The 21,238-nt window shown below is 32.1% G+C and overlaps 1 protein-coding gene across 9 annotated transcripts in view; it reads right to left on the bottom strand.

Annotated features, from left to right (window-relative positions):
• Positions 1 to 5,905: 5,905 nt before the first annotated feature.
• CASK (peripheral plasma membrane protein CASK) overlaps positions 5,906 to 21,238 on the bottom strand; it is a 444,900-nt gene continuing 429,567 nt past the window's right edge. For all 9 annotated transcript variants that reach the window (XM_075295032.1, XM_075295051.1, XM_075295042.1 and 6 more), the window contains one exon: positions 5,906 to 7,043. In XM_075295032.1, the coding sequence (XP_075151147.1) occupies positions 6,864 to 7,043 (180 nt within the window). In that variant the 3' untranslated portion in view covers positions 5,906 to 6,863. The remainder of the gene's footprint in view (positions 7,044 to 21,238) is intronic.

Raw genomic sequence — 21,238 nt, 5'->3', positions numbered from 1 at the left:
AATAGCAAATTGTTTGCTGTTTTACCAAAAATATAAGTTTTCGTCCTCTAAGAATCAGCAGTCAGTGTTTGCTATTATCTGCTGTCCCTTGTCTATGAGTACAACTCACGCTATTGCCGATTATAAAGGAGAAGGGTTGAAATTATATCGCTACAATGAGCGATCTTCTATTGCTTTTAATTTTTTCTAGGGCCGGATGCTTACAATAATGGCTTCGAGCCTATGACAACCTATGGCCCAAACATGGACAACATCTGGATCCAAGCAGAACATTTTCATGGTGTTTTAGGCGACCTGTTTTTGCTGACAAAAAGATTTTTGAAACAAAAAGATTTTCGCTTGTTTTCATGTTTGAATATCCTTGTAATATTTGGAATGTTTATTAGCAGTCAAAATACTTTGCACATTATTGGACAGTTTATACGATTTACGTGATATTCGGATCAAAACAGAAAATTTTCATTACTTAAAAAAAAAATTACAAAATTCTCAAGGGACCCATCGTTTAAGATTTTCGATTTTTATACTTGCAATATTTTTGGGATTTATTAGAAAATCATGATACTTGGGCACTTTAGTCGATTTGCGTGATATTCGATTTATATCCTCAACTTTCATTTTATGAAACAAAATCTAAGAATTTCAATTTTTTGTCCATTATTGCTATTGTCTTATGGATGCAAATTTTTTTTTTTTTGAATAAGTGATGTTACTTCAAACATTTCCAAATTGACAAAATATAGATAATCTACTGATCATGTTGCATGAGATTGTGCGATTTTCTTAGAAATTTTTCAATATCGCTGAAATAGTAAAAATTAAAAAAAAAATCAAAACGGATGTCATGGGCTAGAGATGTCATGAAGAAAGTTTTGTTTGATTGATTGAGTTGAGTTGAGGATTTCTTAGATAGATTTCGAATAAAGTTTAGTGAGTTATTTAGCAGTAATAGTGACAGGGAAATCAATCTTAGTTCTTTTTCATCTTCTTCCTCATCTGATTCTTTCCATTTTATATTTTTGATTTGTTTAAAAAACAAGTGCTATCGTCTGGTGTTGTTGCTTAATTATTAAGGGTTTTTTTTTGTATTCTTTTTAAATATCTTTTTCTACAATTTGAGACCTTATGCTCTCATCATCATCATCATCTTCATAATTTATATTATATCATAATCATTGTTTTCATCTTCATCTCGTTATCATCGTTCACTTTATACATCATAAGCGTAGTAATTGAGGTTAATAATAATAATAATACAAGAAAATTAACAATAAACAAATATAATAACTTTTCATCTTTCATTTTCTCCAACTCATCGAATTATTTGTGATTATATAAAACTAATATAGATATTGACTTGAGACTCTTCCGTTTTTGTTGTTTTGTTTTGGTGATTTACACTTAGATCCTTGTAAATTTTTTGGCCATCTTTTGCGCTTTCCCTTTCAAATAGTCTGTCTAATATGGCTAATTTTTTTATTTTAATACTTCATTCTAATACTCATCATCATTGTAATCATCCTAATAAAATACTCATCGATATTCATAAACTATAATACAAAGTGATATAAATTTTGCAAAAACTGAAATATCATAATTATACACACACAAATATACAAAAAAGAAGAACAAAAAAAAACACGATATAGGATACAAAACAAAAAAAAATTATTATACAACTGATTATAGTAAATGTAATAATAAATAATTAATCTTAAATACATTCGAGTTTACAAAAAAACAGATTTCTTCAAATTGTGATGGTTTTGAGGTAAACTAAGACAGAATTACATAATGCATGAATGGTAATGGGTAACTCTATGTGTTCTTTGTTTTTTTCTTATGCTTATTTTACAGTAATTTGGCTAGGGTGGAGGTTGTGGTAGTGGTAGTGGGACGATGGAAAGATTACCCCAGGACAATGTGATGGAATTATTTGCGAATGTTTCTTTAGGTTGACACAGTTCAGTTCACATTCTCATTTCATTCGTTTATCCATCTATCTGTCCATTCTTTTCATTTATTAATTCACTCTTTGTTGTATTTTATCTGTAGATGTAGTTGTTGTTGCGTTGTATGTTTTTTTGTTTAAACAAAAAAAAAGTTTTAGACTTTCTAGGAATTTTCTCTATGCTCTTATTTTTAAGTGAGTATAGGAGTGGATAGAGGTTTCTGGGCGGTCAGGGTTTGTTTTTTGTCTGGGTGGGCTCTGGTTCGCTGTGTTATTGTGTGCATGTGTAATCGAAAAATTAACATTTTATTGGTTAGCTATTTGTTAAACGATTTTTTTTTCTGATTAACAGGGTGACCCCAAGACTTGTGATATATACTGAAAAATATACAGCATACATATATGTCTGGAATATTTTAAATTGTGACCCAATTATAATTGCATTTACAGAAATCTTGTTATTGATATGGGGAAAATATTCCAAATAATTAAAAAAAATATTATTTAAAATTAAAAGAAAAAATGTTCTACACACAAAGAAAATTTCATTAAAAGTCAGCCAACGAAAAATGTTCCACATACAAATAAAATTTCATTAAAAGTCAGCCAACGAAAAATGTTCATAGATATAACGAAACGTTTTCATTAATACAATGAAAATATTCGTTAATAGTACGAAATGTTACGTTGATTTGCAGAAAATTCGTTATATTAACGAAAAAATTCGTTGTATTAACGAATTTGTTTCATTGGCCGACTTTAAACGACATATTTCGTTAATATTACAAAACTTTTTCTATTAGTGCACTAAATTTGGTTTATTTTCTCAATTGTCTCTAGCAACAGTCGTTGCTCTGGCTGTTATAAATTCGGAATATTTTAAATTGTGGTCCAAGCTATAATTGCATTTACAGTAATCTTTTTACTGATATGGAAAAAATATTCCAATTACATAAAAACAAAAATAATTTTTGGATTCAATCATGAAATTAATTGATCGAGTTAATTTTTAATTGAAATGCCTTCAATCACAGAAATGATAATACACACAAAATATATCACCAAAATTTTTCCAATCAAAATTTGAGTTGAACACACAAAAAAAATTTTTCTGATTCAATCACGAAATTAATAATTAATTGATCCAATTAATTTTTTAATTGAAATGTCTTCAATCACGAAAATGATAGCATCAATCACAGTTTTCACTGGTCATAGGAAAAATTCTTGATTAAAATATTAATGAAATCAGCAAATTTCAATTAATTTTTTAATTGATTCAATTAAAAATTTAATTATTAGCTTTTGTTTTTTATTGATATTTATTGCAAAACTCAATTAATTTTTTAATTAAGAAATGTAACTATTTTCAATTATATTCTGAATTGGTTTTTATTTGGATTAACAATTGATTGTTTGAAATAAATTTTTAATTAAAAATTAAAAAATATTACAAGATTATTTGTTTATCGACCTTATTCTAATTATTATTTTCTCTGTATATATTTTCTCTGGGCTTTCAAGGTCATTTTTGAATGCGAATAAGACAAATATTGAATTATTCCATTATTTTCATCCAACGTTTCGCTGGGATTTTTTCCAGCTTCATCAGGGATGATTGTTGCCAGATCCAATAAAAAAATCATCCCTGATGAAGCTGGACAAAATCCCAGCGAAACGTTGGATGAAAATAATGGAATAATTCAATATTTGTCTTATTCGCATTCAAAAATGACCTTGAAAGCCCAGAGAAAATATATACAGAGAAAATATTAAAAAATATTCATCACTTTCTTTAACTGACTTAGTCTTCCGAATTTGAATTCACTTAAAAATTTAATTGGTTCAACAAATTTTTTAATTGATACAACATTTTATCACAAAAATTAATTGTATCAATAAATTTTTTAATTGGAACAATTAATTTTTTAACTGACCTTGGTGTTTGATATTATCATTTCTGTGATTTAACACATTTCAATTGAAAATTAATTGCAACAATTAATTTCGTGATTGAAGACAAAAAATATTTTTGGTGTGTATCAATTACCGTAGTTAAATAAAAAATTAATTGATATTAATAATTTTTGTGATTGATTTTTATTTTGTTAAATCAATTAAATTTTTAATTGAATATTTTTCTTTTTAAATTCAATTAAAAGTTTAATTGGAAATATTTTGGTGAACGCTTTTTCCGTGTACTTAAAGATTCTTTATTTTTGTTAAATTTGAATATTTGTTGTTATTAAATTCGAGTTTTATTGGTTACACAGGAAAAATATCAATAACATATTTTTAATAAAAAATTTAATTGAATTTTTCAAAAATATTCATTTAAAAAATTAATTGATTTCATTAGTTTTGTAATCAAAATAAAAATCAATAACAAACGTTAATTGGATCCATTAAATGTATAGTTTGTTCAATAATTTTTTTTTATTGGATCAATAAATTTTTAGTTGAATCAATTAAAAAATTTAATAAAATTCAATCAACTAATTGCACAGAAAATATATTTTTAATTACCAATTAAAAAAAAAATCTTTCAAAATATTAACTGATTGATTAGTTTTTTTTTTTGATCAAAATAAAATTCAATTACAAAAATTGTATATCTAACGGCCATTTTCATGTATCTCGGTTAGACTTTAACTCCCAGTTAGCAGAAAGTAAAATCCAAATATCTTCTCTCCGGTTAACTTTAACAGAAAAATTTTTTTAGCAGTTAAGTTCCTAACTGGCGTATGGAATATATAGGCAAGATGACAAACATGTCCATAGTACAGTTTAAAAGTTCGTTAGCTAACTTAGCACTAACGGAGCTTCCAAAAAATGGGGGCAAAAGTTTTTTTTTCTCAGAAAAGATAATTCTTCTTTCAGAGTATATGGATAGAATTAAAAGTGGTCAAATAAAAACCAAAATTGTTTATAATTCGAAGGGACTTTGATTTTTCAGTTTGCAACGATTGTTTCTAACCTATTAATTTGCTTCTAAAGCAAAACAAATTTTTGAGAAAAGAAAAAAAATTGGGAGATATGTTGTTTACGGCCATTTTCATGTAGCTCCGTTAGGCTTTAACTGTCAGTTAACAAAAAGTAAATTCCAAATATATTCTCTCCGGTTAACTTTCAACTGAAAAAAACATTTTATTTTTTTTAAAAATTCATTTCAAACTTATTGGGTACAACATAATTGCACTAAAATAAATTCAATATAGTCTCAGGTAATTTTTATTAATGCCAAGAGTTCAATAATTTACTGGAGAAACACTCATTAAATCCGCAAAGGAAAATATGTATTTTAGAAATTAATTTAAAATTTGCATATTAATGTCCATATTCACAAAAATTCATAAAACTATTTATATCGAAAGAATTTATCATGATGTAATAATAATGTTTTTTTGAAATTATTCTCCAATTCTCTTTTATTATTTTGAGATTATGGGAAGTTTGCCAACAATATCACATTATCAGTGCATAATGGTCATAGCTAAACAAATTTCTGCAAATATTATGATAAATTCGAATTCAAATATACTAAATCATGGCTACTTCCGGTGCAACCGGAAGCTAAAATTATTGACGTTTAGAGAACAAAAAATATGGTTTTTTGTAGAACTGACACTACCTCTCTTTTTTTTACCCAACAATTTATATGGGAAAAGTAGATTTAAAGTTCATGTATATGAGGCTTAAGTTTTCAAATAATAGTAGTTTTGAAATTAGCATTTTTGCAGGAAGGTTCGGCAATGCATCAGTTCTGTTTTTTTTTTGCGATTTTTGTAAATGCAATACACTCAACTGGACCACAAAATATGATAGAATTTGAGAATTTGTTCATGTTTCTTTTTTTTCAGTATATTTATATAGCTGTCATCTATATGCTGATTTGTGACGTTTGTGTGGGTGTATTTGTGTGCGGAGATGGTGATTGGTATTTGAGAGAGTGTGTGCGTGAGTGAAAGAGTTTTATTCCCTTTATTCTTCTTAGTTCACTTTTTGGCTTAATTTTCATTCATGACTTTTTTTCTTAAAATGTTTTTTTTTAGTTTTTTGGTTTTCTGTGGATAAGAAGTAGGGTTGTGTTCGTTTGCTGTTCTTGTGAAATTACTTTTTTTCTCTGATTTTAGTTGTTGTTCTTAAATGTTGAAGGCATTTTCTTATGTTTCATTTCAATTTTGTTTTTTTTTTGTTTGTTTTTCTTCATACTTGGGGACTTCTTCCTCTGCATTTCGTTTTTGTTGTTGTTTCATTGTTTTTCCTTGTTGTTTTTGTTCATGTTTTCTTGAAATACTCCTACTTATTTTTTTGTTAATTATTTTTGCTTGTTTGTCTCTGGTTTCTTTTTGTTTTTGTTTTGTTATTTAGTTTTGTGCTTGTTTGTTGCAATTTCTTTTTTTTGTTTGTTGCTGTTTTTGTGTTTTGTTTTATATTTTCCTTGTTTTTGTTTATAACTTGTTGTTGTAGTTGTTTTTGGTTTTCCTTGTTTTTTACTAAACTTAATTAAAAGTATGTATGTGCCTTTGTGTTGTGTCGTCGTCGGTTTTTCATTTTTATTTTCACCATGTTTTATGTCCTTTCCTGTTGAAACTCCTGTTACTGTTGTCCTATATGTGTTTGTGTGTGTGAGTGTCTCTTTGTGTGTGTATATGTATATTTCGTGTTAATGTGTATTTATGGGTATTTGTGTGTTATCCTTGTTTCTTGTTGCATTAGTTTTATGTCGTGCCGATATCCTGATTTCCTTGTCCATTCTCATTCACTTCTATTCACTCATATTGTTGTGCTTCTTTGCCTTATACTTTTAGAAATTTTGCCATTTTTCTGTCGCACATTGCCCGTTCGTATAGGCTTCCCATTCACAATCGCAACCCTCCAAACAATCGGGACATTCGAGCTCACTGTCTTGTCAGTACATCCATGAAACTGGTATCCATTGCGATGTTGTATGTACTCGCTCAATGGCACTCTCCAGGCACGCTATAGTCTCGCTGATGTCGTTGTTGACGATTGTCAAATCGAAAAAGTGTCCATACATTTGACGTAACATATCCGATTCTTTGGCCAGACGCTCCAAACTGCCATCATACTGCAATGAATCCAAGAGGAAAAAATGAGAAAATTGAGGTTAGATCAAGCAACCTTTGCTATTAAAAAAAAGGGGGATTATCATTAAAATCAATGTCAATTTATACACTCAAAAAAAAGTTTACTTGGATCCAAAGATTTTGACCTTTCTGTAAGGATTTTGGTATTGATTCCGAGCCAAAGATGCGGCTTCTTTAAAATAAAGACATTTTTTACGGACCTTCCTGGCTTTAAATCTAGGATCGATAAAATTAAAATTGGATACAGATCTCATTCATCGAATTTTTATTCTCTGTTTGTGATATATTAATAAAGGTATTCATGTACAAACAAATTCCAGTTTCAAAATCCAAATTATGCCACGTACTTCAAAGTAAAAACTGATTTCTTAATGCAAAAAAAAAAAAAAAACTTTAAACCAAAGATGCAAATCCTTAAAATAAGTCTTAGCCTATATTTGAAGCGTTTTTATCTTAAATTTAAAAATTCAATATGTCAGTTGAGTTAATGACGATTTCTTTAAATTAAAAATGTTTTTCTTTATTTTAAGGAACATTTGCCTTACTTCAAAGATCTACAACTTAAACAGAGGGACGCAAAATTTCAAGATTTGTGTCCTAAATTTAATGAAAAAAATTTTTTAAGCAAGGATTATAAACTTTCTTTTAATTAAAATAACATTATTTTAAAGCATTTTGTCGTTAGCATTGTGTAAATTTGGAGTTCTAAAATTTAAGTTGCATAATCTTCTATATTAGGACAATATTTTTTTCAGTGTAGTCTTTGTACTGAAATGTAATAAAGTGGTAGATGGTAAAGACTGGCACAAACCATACTTCATCAAAAAAAAAACGCAACAGACAGCCATTTTATACACAATAGGATGGAGTATAATATGTTTGGCATTCTGTTGGTAACATATCGCAATGTATAATTCTGACAAAAAATTACGATTTCCAAAAATATTGGAATATTGACAAACAAATGCTCGTCAAACATAACATACTCGCCGAAATCAGATACATGATTTTCGAGAACATAAGATACACAAAAAAATTTTTTTTGGATTCAATTACGAAATTAATTTTTAATTGAAATGTCTTCAATCACAGAAATGGTAGTACCAATCACCAAAGTCAATTAAAAAAATAATTTATATTATTAATTCTTGTGATTGTTTTATATTTTAATTAAAAACATTTGTTGAATCAATTAAATTTTTAATAGAATATTTTTGAAATTTCAATTAAAATTTTAATTGGAAATATTTTGATGAATATTTTTTCTATGTGGTTGCGACAAACAAATTCCAAGTGAAAAGTTACATGTTTGGGGTGATCATATTCTTTCTCAATTTTGTTCGTTCCCCGTGAAAAGTTACATGTTTGGGGTGATCATATTCCTTCTCAATTTTGTTCGTAGTCGTTTTTTCAGCAGACATGTCAAATTTTAAGATGGTCTATGTAGGCCAAGTTTCTGATATAGCCCCCATATAAACCGATATCCCGATTTGAGGATCTAAACACCGATTAGGCGAGGTATCAATAACCAGTGCTACTATTGGCACATGGTCACTCTAAAAAGCGGATATGTCTTAAACGGGAAAAATCCTTGTGTGGCGTATGCTATATTATCACATAAAAGTTTATTTATTTAATAAAATATTTATTATAACAAGTACATACAACAGTAAGTTCGGCCGGGCCGAATCTTCGTCGTAGCGGGTTTCTTGATAATATATAGAATTTTAGGGGGTTTGATGACAAATTTTCTCTCAAGCAAATCAGTTCAACCAGATTCTACCTATGAAGACTAAATCAGATTCTGGAATTATGAGAACCAATTTTATTTGAGCTTTGGAGAAATCATAAACATATCGTGTATATGATGAAATAATGCCTTGATTTGAAATCTGTAGATTTATTCCGCCATTATTTAATGAATACGTTGAGTAAAATCTGGAAATTTTACTTTCAGTTTCAAGCAATTTTCATGATCATTGTCTAAAATTTCATTCCGGAGGAAAATATTTTTTCTTTGGGTGTACCCTCAAGAAGATAGATCGGTCTATATCGATGCCTTACCAAACGGACCGGTAAAAATAAATGCAATACAGAATTTTGAGGGTCTAAAATTCCAGTATATTTACATTTTTGTGCATATCGGATAACGGTTTCTAGAAGCCCAAGGAGTTAAATCTGGAGATCGGTCTATGGGTCGACACACACCATATTCGGCTGACCTATTTGTGGTCAGCCGGATTACAGAAATCCTAGAAATAAATTCGGGAGTTAGGTCTATATGGGGGCTATACCAAAACATGGACCAATACTCACCACCTCAATGTTCCTCAAAAACCTCTAGAATTCCACTTTCAGACGAATTGGGTGACAACTACGAATTCTAGCCCAAGAATTAAAATCGGGAGATCAGTCTAAATAGGGGCTATACCAAAACATGGACCGATATGGACCATTTTCGACGCACCTCTTTACGGTCCGAAACTACCTCTAGATTTCTAATTTCCGGCAAATTGGATAAAAACTACGGATTCTAAAAGCCCCAGAAATAAAGTCCGGAGATAGGTCTATATGGGGTCTATACCAAAACACGGACCGATAGGCACCATTTGCGACACACCTATTTGTGATCTTAAAATACATCTACATTTTCAATTTCAAGCCTATCGGCTAGAAAATATAGTCTCTAGGCGCCCAAGAAGTAAAATCGGGAGATCGGTCTATATGGGGGCTATACCAAAACATGGACCGACACACCTCTTTATGGTCCCAAAATACCTTTAGATTTCCAATTTCAGGCAAATCGTTTAGTAAATACAGTTTCTAGAAGCCCAAGAAGCAAAATCGGGAGATCGGTCTATATGGGGGCTATACCAAAACATGGGTCCTCAAGTACCTCTAGATTTTCAATTTCAGGCAAATTGAATAAAAACTACGGGGGCTATATATAAAGGTTTGTCACTCGATCTGGGCAGAATTTGATAGACTTCTACAAAATCTATAGACTCAAAATTTAAGTCGGCTAATGCACCATGTTAGTAAAAACAAGTAAGGAAAGTCTAAAGTCGGGCGGGGCCGACTATATTATACCCTGCACCACTTTGTAGATCTAAATTTTTGATACCATATCACATCCGTCAAATGTGTTGGGGGCTATATATAAAGGTTTGTCCCAAATACATACATTTAAATACCACTCGATCTGGAAGAATTTGATAGACTTCTACAAAATCTATAGACTCAAAATTTAAGTCGGCTAATGCACTAGGGTGGAACACAATGTTATTAAAAAAATATGGGAAACATTTAAATCTGAAGCAATTTTAAGGAAACTTCGCAAAAGTTTATTTATGATTTATCGCTCGATATATATGTATTAGAAGTTTAGGAAAATTAGAGTCATTTTTACAACTTTTCGACTAAGCAGTGGCGATTTTACAAGGAAAATGTTGGTATTTTGACCATTTTTGTCGAAATCAGAAAAACATATATATGGGAGCTATATCTAAATCTGAACCGATTACAACCAAATTTGGCACGCATACCTACAATGCTAATTCTACTCCCTGTGCAAAATTTCAACTAAATCGGAGTTAAAAATTTTCAAGAAAATTTGGCACACTTGACTACACTACCAATTGTACTCCTAGTGCCAAATTTCAACCAAATTTGGGGTAAAACTCTGGCTTCTGGGACCGTATTAGTCCATATCGGGCGAAAAATATATATTGGGGCTATATCTAAATCTGAACCGATTTCAATAAAATTTGGCACACTTGACTATAGTACTAATTGTTCTTCTTGTGCAAAATTTTAAGCAAATTAGAGTAAAACTCTGGCTTCTATATATATGGGAGCTATATCTAAATCTGAACCGATTTCTTCCAAAATCAATAGGGTTCTATTCTGAGCCAAAACACATACTTGTGCCAAATTTGAAGTCGATTAGACTAAAATTGCGACCTAGACTTTGATTACAAGAATGTGTTCACGGACAGACGGACATGGATGGCTATATCGACTCAGGAGCCCACCCTGAGCATTTTTGCCAATGACACCATGTGTCTATCTTGTCTCCTTCTGGATGTTGCAAACATATGCACTAACTTATAATACCCTGTTCCACAGTGTAGCGCAGGGTATAAACACAGCATAAACCCATTATATACTCTGTAGGATGGGGTATAATAAGTTTGGCATTCTGTTGGTAACATATCGCAATGTATAATTCTAACAAAACTACGATTTTTAATAAGTTCTCTCCGTCTCTACCATGGCATATGGAAGGTAAATTTTTAAAGAGATTTCATGTTCATAATTATTTAAGGCTTTCAGAGAAAAGTACCAAATGTGTATTCCTTACATCTCCCAGTAAAAACAATTTGGATGTTTTTCCTATGTCATTACTTCTAATGTACATCCAAAAATGTTTTTTTAGAGACATGGAATTAATTGTCAATTCACAAAAAGTTCTTCACAATAAATTTTTATTTTCTGAATTTTACCGGATATAAAATAATAAAACAAAATAATGGGCATTTCCAAAAAAATTTGAAAAGTGAACTGATCAATTTTCCTATAGACTTGAAATTTACGATCAAATTTTACATTAATTAAATAATATATTACATAATATATAATATATTACATTAATTAAATAATAACATTAATTTAAATTAAATTAAACGTTTCTTTAAATTTAATTAAAAACTTACTAATAAAATAAAAAATAAAATAGGCCAAATTTCATAAATAATTAAACTAGTATAAACCAAATTAAATTATTTTTTAACTCGATGAAAAGTGAGCTTTAAATCCTATTTAAATGTTATGGATCAACATTTTCCTTCCTTAAAAAAAAAAAACTAAAAAACTTGCAAAATGAGACATAGGTAATATACTTTACAAATCCTTCCCACGTTATGGTTAAAATGAATGATAGTCATTGTAATCTAACTCACCGTATATGACAGGCGCTTTAAAATAACATTAATGGAATTTCCTCTTCTGGGTAAAATAAATTTCCCTGCTCACACTTAGTGTTCATCTTAGAACGATAAGATGCCTTAAAGTCGATTTGAAAACAAAACAAAAAACCAAACTTGAAAAATATGGCGTTTTCTTAAGCCCGCAACAGGAAAAATAATAAAGTTCCTGTACAATTTCCGTTTTGTTTGACAATCTTGAAAGGCGGCTGGAGGTTCTTTTGCCAGGAGAAATTCTGCAGCTTATGTGATTTATTTATTCATCAACACATCACCGCAAAAACGGCTAAAAGCCAAATAAATCAAAAATGATTTATTGGCCTGTATGGCAGGCATATTTTCCTCGTTTCACAGGCTCTTCTTCTCCCTCCAACGATCATCAATTCCCTATGAAAGTCAAGTCTTTAAAAATGTATTCGGGATAAACTTAAAAGAAGCAAAAAAAAAGTGTTCATTTACCAACATAAATTGTTGTCACTGGCAGACCTACACAGACATGAACATTGTGCAAAAAAAAAAGGAGTCCCTGTATCCTTACCTTCATTTGGCTGTATTTAACACTAGCATGCTTTACACACTGGTATTAGAAAATATGAGTGCGAAAGCTTGTTTACGTTGGTGAAAATTTTCCTTCATTCGCTTTCAAAATCCATACAAACACAAAATTTTTTCGCTCACACACATTTCCATTCCTAATTCCCAAATTAACTTGCTAAGCCTCTTCGCATCGTCCAAAATCCCAAAGGTGCGCGCTTACATTTTCTCCCGCATATAACTGCCGGTACTGGCACTGATGAGTATTACGATGAAATGGCGCTTTTTGTACTTTCCACTCCAAAAAGCCCAACTAAAAAACAAAAAGGCCTTTGCCAACTTGCTGTCATGGGATGAAAATGTAAATTAGTACCTACAACGGCGCAATGGCTCATTGATTTACTCTAAGCACGACAAGGATTCGTAGTTTGTATGGCGAATTCTAACTGAAATCCTCTTCTAACTTGAAAACCAGACGTAGAGAACACACATTTTAAGATTTCCCCCCTATATAATCCTTAATCCTGGAAACACCATTAAAATGCTAGGAAATGTGAGGCAACGACAGCAGCCAATGCGAACAACTCATTGCACGCCACATTTAAACTTTGCCATATGTCTGAAGGATACCACATAGCCATCAGGTATGGCATGGTAAACCTATTTGGTAGACCAGTTAAGTCATGAAGCATTACGTTCTTGAAGAAAATACGGTAATGACAAAATGAATTGCTTAAATTCTACAAAAAAATAAAATTTTTAAAAATTTAATGTGAAGAAGATATAACGACAAAAGGGTATTTTTAATTAAATATGTGCACGTGATAATTATGTTCGGATTATCAGATATGCATTCAAAAAAAACACCTTCCTTTAAAGATTATGGTATTGATTCCGATCCAAAGATAGGGCTTCTTTAAAAAAGACCTTGTATAGGAAGCCAACTAGTTTAAAATTCAGGCTTGTACACATACAAAAAATAATTCTTTAATAACACTTGCCAATGGCGCGGTATCTTAACACCGTCTCCTAAATTGTGAGTTAGTCCATACGTGGTATACACCCAAAACAAAAGGGGTATTAAGCCAACTGAACTTTATTTTAGTTCATGAAGATTAGTTGATTTTAGTCAGATTTTGCACAATATGAGCAAATCTTCCTTATTTGAATAATTTTTTGCTAACTTTAATGACGTGAACTAAAAACAAGAAAAAAGTTGTATACAAATATAGTGCACAATTTTACTAAAAAATAAATTAGTTCATATTTTACTAATATGGCAGAAGTTTGCTTAAATTGAGTTCATAAGTCTCTCAAATGAGTAAAATTTACTAAAATTGTACCTGTCTTGAACTTCATACAGCGCTAAAGACATTTTAACAATTTTTAAATCCAATTTTTTCTTTCAACATATGAAATTTTCTTCAACACCAGAAAAAATTTAATTATTTTTAATAAATTTTCTTCAATTTGACAAAAACTGTAAACTTACTTGTAACATGTTACAATTAGAAAACTATTTTAGTTAAAATTTTTTAAAATAAAACTACATTTTCTTCCATGGTTGGTACACTTTTTTTGGGTGTATATTATACAAAAAAGGTATATATAGGTAAGTCTGCAAATTATTACGAACCGATATGGACTTTTGCGCGGTAATTAGAGAGCCAGAATCGAAATATGGGGGTCGCTTTATATGGGGGCTATATATAATTATGGACCGATATGGACCTAGTTTGGCATGGTTGTTAGCGTCCTTGGTGCAGCCACCGTGGTGCAATGGTTAGCATGCCCGCCTTGCATACACAAGGTCGTTGGTTCGATTCCTGCTTCGACCGAATACCAAAAAGTTTTTCAGCGGTGGATTATCCCACCTTAGTAATGCTGGTGACACATCTAAGGGTTTCAAAGCTTCTCTAAGTGGTTTCACTGCAATGTGGAACGCCGTTCGAACTCGGATATAAAAAGGAGGTCCCTTGTCATTGAGCTTAACATGGAATCGGGCAGCACTCAGTGATAAGAGAGAAGTTCACAACTGTGGTATCACAATGGTCTGAATAGTCTAAGTGAGCCTGATACATCGGGCTGCCACCTAACCTAACCTAGCCTAGCGTCCATATACTATCACAATGTTCCAAATTTCAACCAGATCGGATGAATTTTGCATCTCCAAAAGGCACTGGAGATCAAATCTGGGGATCGGTTTATATGGGAGCTATATATAATTATGGACCCACGTAGACCAATTCCTGCATGATTGTTAGAGACCATAAAGGGTGATACGGTCAAAATTTGGTCAATATAAACTTGACGTATTTCTTTAAATTTTGCATTTAAAAAACCTGAACACCCCTCATTTTGAAGGTGTGTGTGTAGAATGTTACTCCTATTTTGATTTTGGAATTCACTCTTCAGTTGCCAAAATGCCGTCCAAGCAAGAAGAACAGCGTTTCAAAATTTTGCTCGCGCATCGCGAAAATCCGAGCTACTCGCACGCAAAGCTGGTAAATTGCTTAAAGTTGCCAAATCAATAGTTACAAATGTAATTAAAGTGTTTGGGGTACGTTTGTCGACAGTCAGGAAGTCTGGATCGGGGGGAAATCGAAAACCGGAAGCCGCTGAGACGACAAAGAGAGTTGCCGGTAGTTTCAAGCGAAAGCCTAACCTCTCTCTCCGAGATGCCGCAAATAAGCTGGGTGTATCGTCTACAACCGTGCATCGAGCCAAAAAACGAGCCGGCCTATCGACTTACAAGAGGGTAGTGACTCCAAATCACGATGATAAACAAAATACGACGTCCAAAGCGCGATCCCGGAGGCTGTATACGACGATGCTGACGAAGTTTGACTGCGTGGTAATGGACGACGAAACCTAAGTCAAAGCCGACTACAAGCAGCTTCCGGGACAGGAGTTTTATACGGCAAAAGGAAGGGGAAAGGTAGCAGATATTTTCAAGCACATAAAACTGTCAAAGTTCGCAAAGAAATATCTGGTTTGGCAAGCCATCTGTACCTGTGGCTTGAAAAGCAGCATTTTCATAGTTTCCGGGACTGTCAACCAAGAAATTTACGTGAAAAAGTGTTTGAATAAACGTCTGCTGCCTTTCCTGAAGAAACACGGTTGTTCCGTACTGTTTTGGCCGGATTTGGCATCTTGCCATTACGCTAAAAAGGCCATGGAGTGGTACTCCGCCAACAACGTGCAGGTGGTTCCCAAGGACAAGAACCCTCCCAACACGCCAGAGCTCCTCCCAATTGAGAAATACTGGGCTGTTGTCAAGCGGAACCTAAAGAAGACCAAAAAACTGCTAAGGACGAGCAGCAGTTCAAGGCAAACTGGCTTTCTGCGGCGAAGGTGGACAAGGTGGCTGTACAAAATCTGATGGCAGGTGTCAAGCGTGAGGCCCGGCAATTCCGATTTGGAAAAGAGAAAGCCTAACTGAATATTTTTCCTGAATTTTATACTAATTGATCTTGAAAAAGAAATTTAATTTGATTTTTTAAATAAACGATTTTACCGATTTACACGCGTTTTCCCTTGACCAAATTTTGACCGTATCACCCTTTATAATAACACCACGTACCAAATTTCAACCGAATCAGATGAATTTTGCTCTTCCAAGAGGCACCGGAGCTCAAATCTGGGGATCGGTTTATATGGGGGCTATATATAATTATAGACCGATATAGACCAATTCCTGCATGGTTGTTAGAGACCATATAATAACACTACGTATCAAATTTCAACCGAATCGGATGAAATATGCTGCTCTTATAGGCTCCGCAAGCCAAATCTGAGGGTCCGTTTATATAGGGGCTATACGTAACAGTGGACCGATATGTCCCACTTGCAATACCATCCGACCTACATCAATAACAACTACTTGTGCCAAGTTTTAAGTCGATAGATTGTTTCGTTCGGAAGCTACCGTGATTTCAACAGACGGACGGACAAACGGACAGAATTTCACCACGACCCAGAATATATATACTTTATGGGGTCTTAGAGAAATATTTGGATGTGTTACAAACGGAATGACAAAGTTAATATACCCTCCAGCCTATGGTGGAGGGTATAAAAAACTCGCATGTACTAAATTTTGCACTTTTTGAAATATATACCGTTAGTTTTTTATTGTTTTTGTCTTTCTTTATGATCAGTAATACAACTTTGTGTTTAGAAACGTGTTTGGTAGTAAAAGTTAAAGCTTTATTCGAAGTGTACTGCAATAATATCAAGTAAAAATTAAAATGAAAAAGTTATCGCGCGATGTGAAGGACAATATAGTTTCCTTAACTAATAATGAGTAGTCATTGCGGAAAATAGCAAAGGAACTAAGTATAAGTCAGTCTGTGGTCATTCGCGTCCAAAAAAGACGAAATGCTACTCCGAAAGAGCAAACCAGAGGCCGCCGAAAACTGTTGCTGAAGCGGACGCTCGCCTTATGATGGCAGAAATGAGACAGAACAAGTCCGTAACTCCGAAAAATACTACTGTTGGCAAAAATAAGCAAGTTAGTGAATGGACAGCAAGACGAGCGCTCCACAACATTGGTTATATTTCATCTGTAAAAAAAAAAAATAAACCTGCATTGTCCGAAAAGAATCAAAAGGCGCGAATGAAGTTTGCAAGAGAGCATACAAATTGGACGACAGATGACTGGAAACGTGTTATTTGGTCAGATGAATCAAAATTTAACCGTTTCCAATCGGACGGTAAACAATATTGCTGGCGTCGTCCTGGTGATATCATTCAACGCCACCATGTTAAACAAACTGTCAAGCATGGTGGTGGAAGCATTATTGTTTGGGGCTGCTTCACTTGGTGGCACATTGGGCCATTGCGGAAAATTTATGGTATAATGAAGAAGGAAGACTACCTCGTCATTTTGCAGACTCATCTTCCCGAGTTTGTTGACAAGAGTGCCTATCCTAAAGATGAAGACGTTTTTCAACAGAATGGTGATCCGAAGCATAGTGAAAAATGGCTTAGTGAGCAAAAATTTCAAGTGATGAATTGGCCAGCGCAAAGCCCCGGTCTCAACCCGATTGAGAATTTATGGTCAATCGTGGGAAGACGGATGGGGTTGTACAAACCAGCTCCATTAAAATTAGAAGAGTAGTACAGCTTGAGTGGGAGAATTTTACTCTTTGGTTGAAAGTATGCCAAAACTGAATTCTTTACTTTTTGTTTCGAGTTTTTTTGTTGTTGTTTTATTTACAATTGAAGAAGGAATAAAGGAAAAATAAAATTATTTTGAGTTTATTGCTGCGTTTTTATTCGTTTAGAATTGAAAAACAAAATAATTATATGCTCATTTCTGCACACCACTGTATATTTCAAAATTTTTGAGATCTTATCTAATTAGACCCATCAATTTTTATACGTACTATTTAAAAATCGAATTTAAATCCAGTTATGTGCAATGCCGAATTTTTCCGAATGCCGAATTTTTTTAGTTAAGTGGATATTTCGATTTATTTGGATTCCTTTAGCATTGAATTTCATTAACACATTCTTATATGGCTTACTACACCCAGAGAAAGGTTTGGTTGAAATTCGATCATGACAATAAAAAGATAGTTGAGACCCATTAGTTTTAGTTGTATGAACCATATGTCAGTTATTTCTCTTATTTAATATTTGGTATAACCAATAAAATATCAATACAATCAAATCCTAGTACTCACGACCAAATATTGGTCGTTATAAATCTATTAATGAAAATCAACTTTCATTCTGTTCCGTACTGTTGTGTTACCGATTTATTTTTTAAAATTGTCTCGGAAACCGACAGAAAGTTTGTACTATTAAAAAATTGGTTGTGATAAAAAATTTGGTAGTTGTTAGTGGGACATGTTGCTGCAACATTTATTTGGAAAAAGTGTCATGTCTCGAATATTTATTGAAGGCAAGGAAAATTCCCAATAGTTTATTGCTTGAGAAAGTTGGGAAATTATGGAAAATCCAGGAGCTTGCGCACAGTTATGACCAACTTTATTAAAAGGATTGAAGGTCAATTCGTTAGATGGTCCTTCCTATACCAAAGGTAATGCTCATCAAAAAGTTAGTGTTAAAGCCAAACAGCCTAACTCTGACTTTGTGAGAGAGTCCAACTTTTAAGCAACGCCAAGATGATTAACGCTTTCGTACCTCAAGTTCGGACACCAATAAAGGCAAGGTAAAAGAATTATTAAAAACATCTGTAATATGAACAAATTATTGAATTTCAGTTCACCCATCATGTAATGGCCGGTAAAAAACCGAAATTTGATAATAGGAACAGTCAACAAGACCACTTTCTTTAGTTGGAGCAAATTATTCTAGAAAACACAAATATTTGCAAATGAAAATACAGGTAAGTGTTCGACGGGAGAAATTGTTATAAAATGTTCATTGGATCCTTGTTCCGAACTTCATTAGAATAGATGGAGAAATGAGACTTCTGTCTTACGCGAAACAAATATACGGCCACCTAAAGCCAGTCAACTCAGGATGTGAATCAAAACCGATGAGTGAATACAACCTGGAACCAAGAACTAATAATTCAAGTAGGCACGCAAATTGAAATTATTATCGTCTGACCAAAGAGTGGTACAGGGTACAAACCGTGGGTAAATTTATTTCAAGAATTATATAATTAGTTGCAAATAAACAATAAATATATTAACGAACAATTTATTGCATTTAATTTTTGGTGTAAAGTAAATTGTAAAATATTGGTTGTTTCAATAATCTAACAAACTGCTATGCCAGACAATTGTTGGTTGTCCTAACTAACAACAAAATGGAATGGTTGTGATACCCAATTTCAATTGGTTGTAGTAACAAATAATGTAGGTTAAATTCTGATAGTAGACGGAACCAAATAATTTGGTTGGCAAAAAAATTGGTTGCCACAACAAATTTGTTTTCTGTGTGTATGCATTTCATATTTGCCAAATCTAGTTGGCCACTATAGAGCAAGGGTTAGCAGGCCCGCCATGCATACAAAGTGTGGTGGGTTCAATACATGCTGCGACCTACATATCTATTATATTTATGTAAAATTTTCCAAAAATGTTCGGAAGATTCCGAAAAGATTTCCGACATTACATACACACAGAGAAGAGATTGTTCGGAAATCGGTTGAAGTAATGAAAATTCTGCATTTATAATTAAATATCAATTGTCTCAATATATATATATATATATATATATATATATATATATATATATATATATATATATATATATATATATATATATATATATATATATATATATATATATATATATATATATATATATATATATATATATATATATATATATATATATATATATATATATATATATATATATATATATATATATATATATATATATATATATATATATATATATATATATATATATATATATATATATATATATATATATATATATATATATATATATATATATATATATACAGTGTTTCATCTATTTCAATGGATTTACGTTTGTGCTAGAAGACACACAGTTGTAGGAACTAAATGTCTCTATTTTGAAAATTTTTGCCTGAATTCGGATGACACGACCTGCCGTAATTAATTATCGAAACTATCACTTAGTTATCAGCACTTACGGATGGTTTTCACAACCGAATATCATTTGAATTATTTTACAAATGTAATTTCTATTATAAAATATAAATTTCATGTTGAAACAAGACGTATTTTTATTGATTTCAAATTAAAACGGTAGAATTCTCAGCAGCGGCAATTTTTTAAATCTTCTTAGCATCTACCAAATTATCTGAAGAACTCGGGAGGAAATAGATTGGATCAGATTCAATGTCAAGGAGTCAAATATGCAGGGAAATCAAGATAAGATGGAAAATGTACCTCTGCAATTCTACAAACAAAAACGGTAAAGATTGGGTACACCAGGTATGTAGGTCCAGATTACCAGATTGGGATATATCCCAATTTCTAATTCAATATGTTTGTAATTGCTATTACATGGGAAAACGGCCTTTGTGCTCCGAGGTACCAGTTTTATGTACCAATCGATACCGTTTCGGCTGGTATTTATCCCTAGCATCGTCTAGTCTTTAATTTGATCATTTAATCGCAATCTTTTTCTTTTAATTTAGTAAAATACTGACCGGAGAGGTTGATAACTGAAATACATGGTTTGACAAATAAACTTTCTCGGTAGCTGGTGAAGTCGGCAGAATTTCAGATTTTACTTCTGAACCATTTAAACCGACATTTTTACATTAAGATTATAGCAAGTATCAATATGTCATGTCCACCAATGGGGTGGTCTGTAAATATTTGTAATCTGCAACAATGCCAATAATACCGATTTTTTCCATTGTGCGTCAATTTAAATATTTAAATTTAAATATGGACTCCTTGACCACATGTTTTTGATTTTTGCCGCATAGTACGAACTGATAACGAAAATAATCGTGCCATTTTCATGATTTGATATCAAATACATTGTTTTTAGATTTATACTATACATATATTTAAATAAAATAAAATATAATATTTGATTGGGAAGGAATTGTTTTTTAATTCAGTCAGGAGTAGTATTAAGGTCGGGCAACAGAACCGAATGATGAAAGTAGCTATAACCGATGTCGTCGGCAGACCCAACCAACACCATTTGAGATATTAGTTGTG

Source organism: Haematobia irritans, chromosome 1 (assembly GCF_050003625.1).
Source record: "Haematobia irritans isolate KBUSLIRL chromosome 1, ASM5000362v1, whole genome shotgun sequence".
Classification (NCBI taxonomy): domain Eukaryota; kingdom Metazoa; phylum Arthropoda; class Insecta; order Diptera; family Muscidae; genus Haematobia; species Haematobia irritans.
The sequence above is the reverse complement of the archived record's forward strand: the minus strand, read 5'-3'. Positions and strand labels throughout refer to the sequence as shown.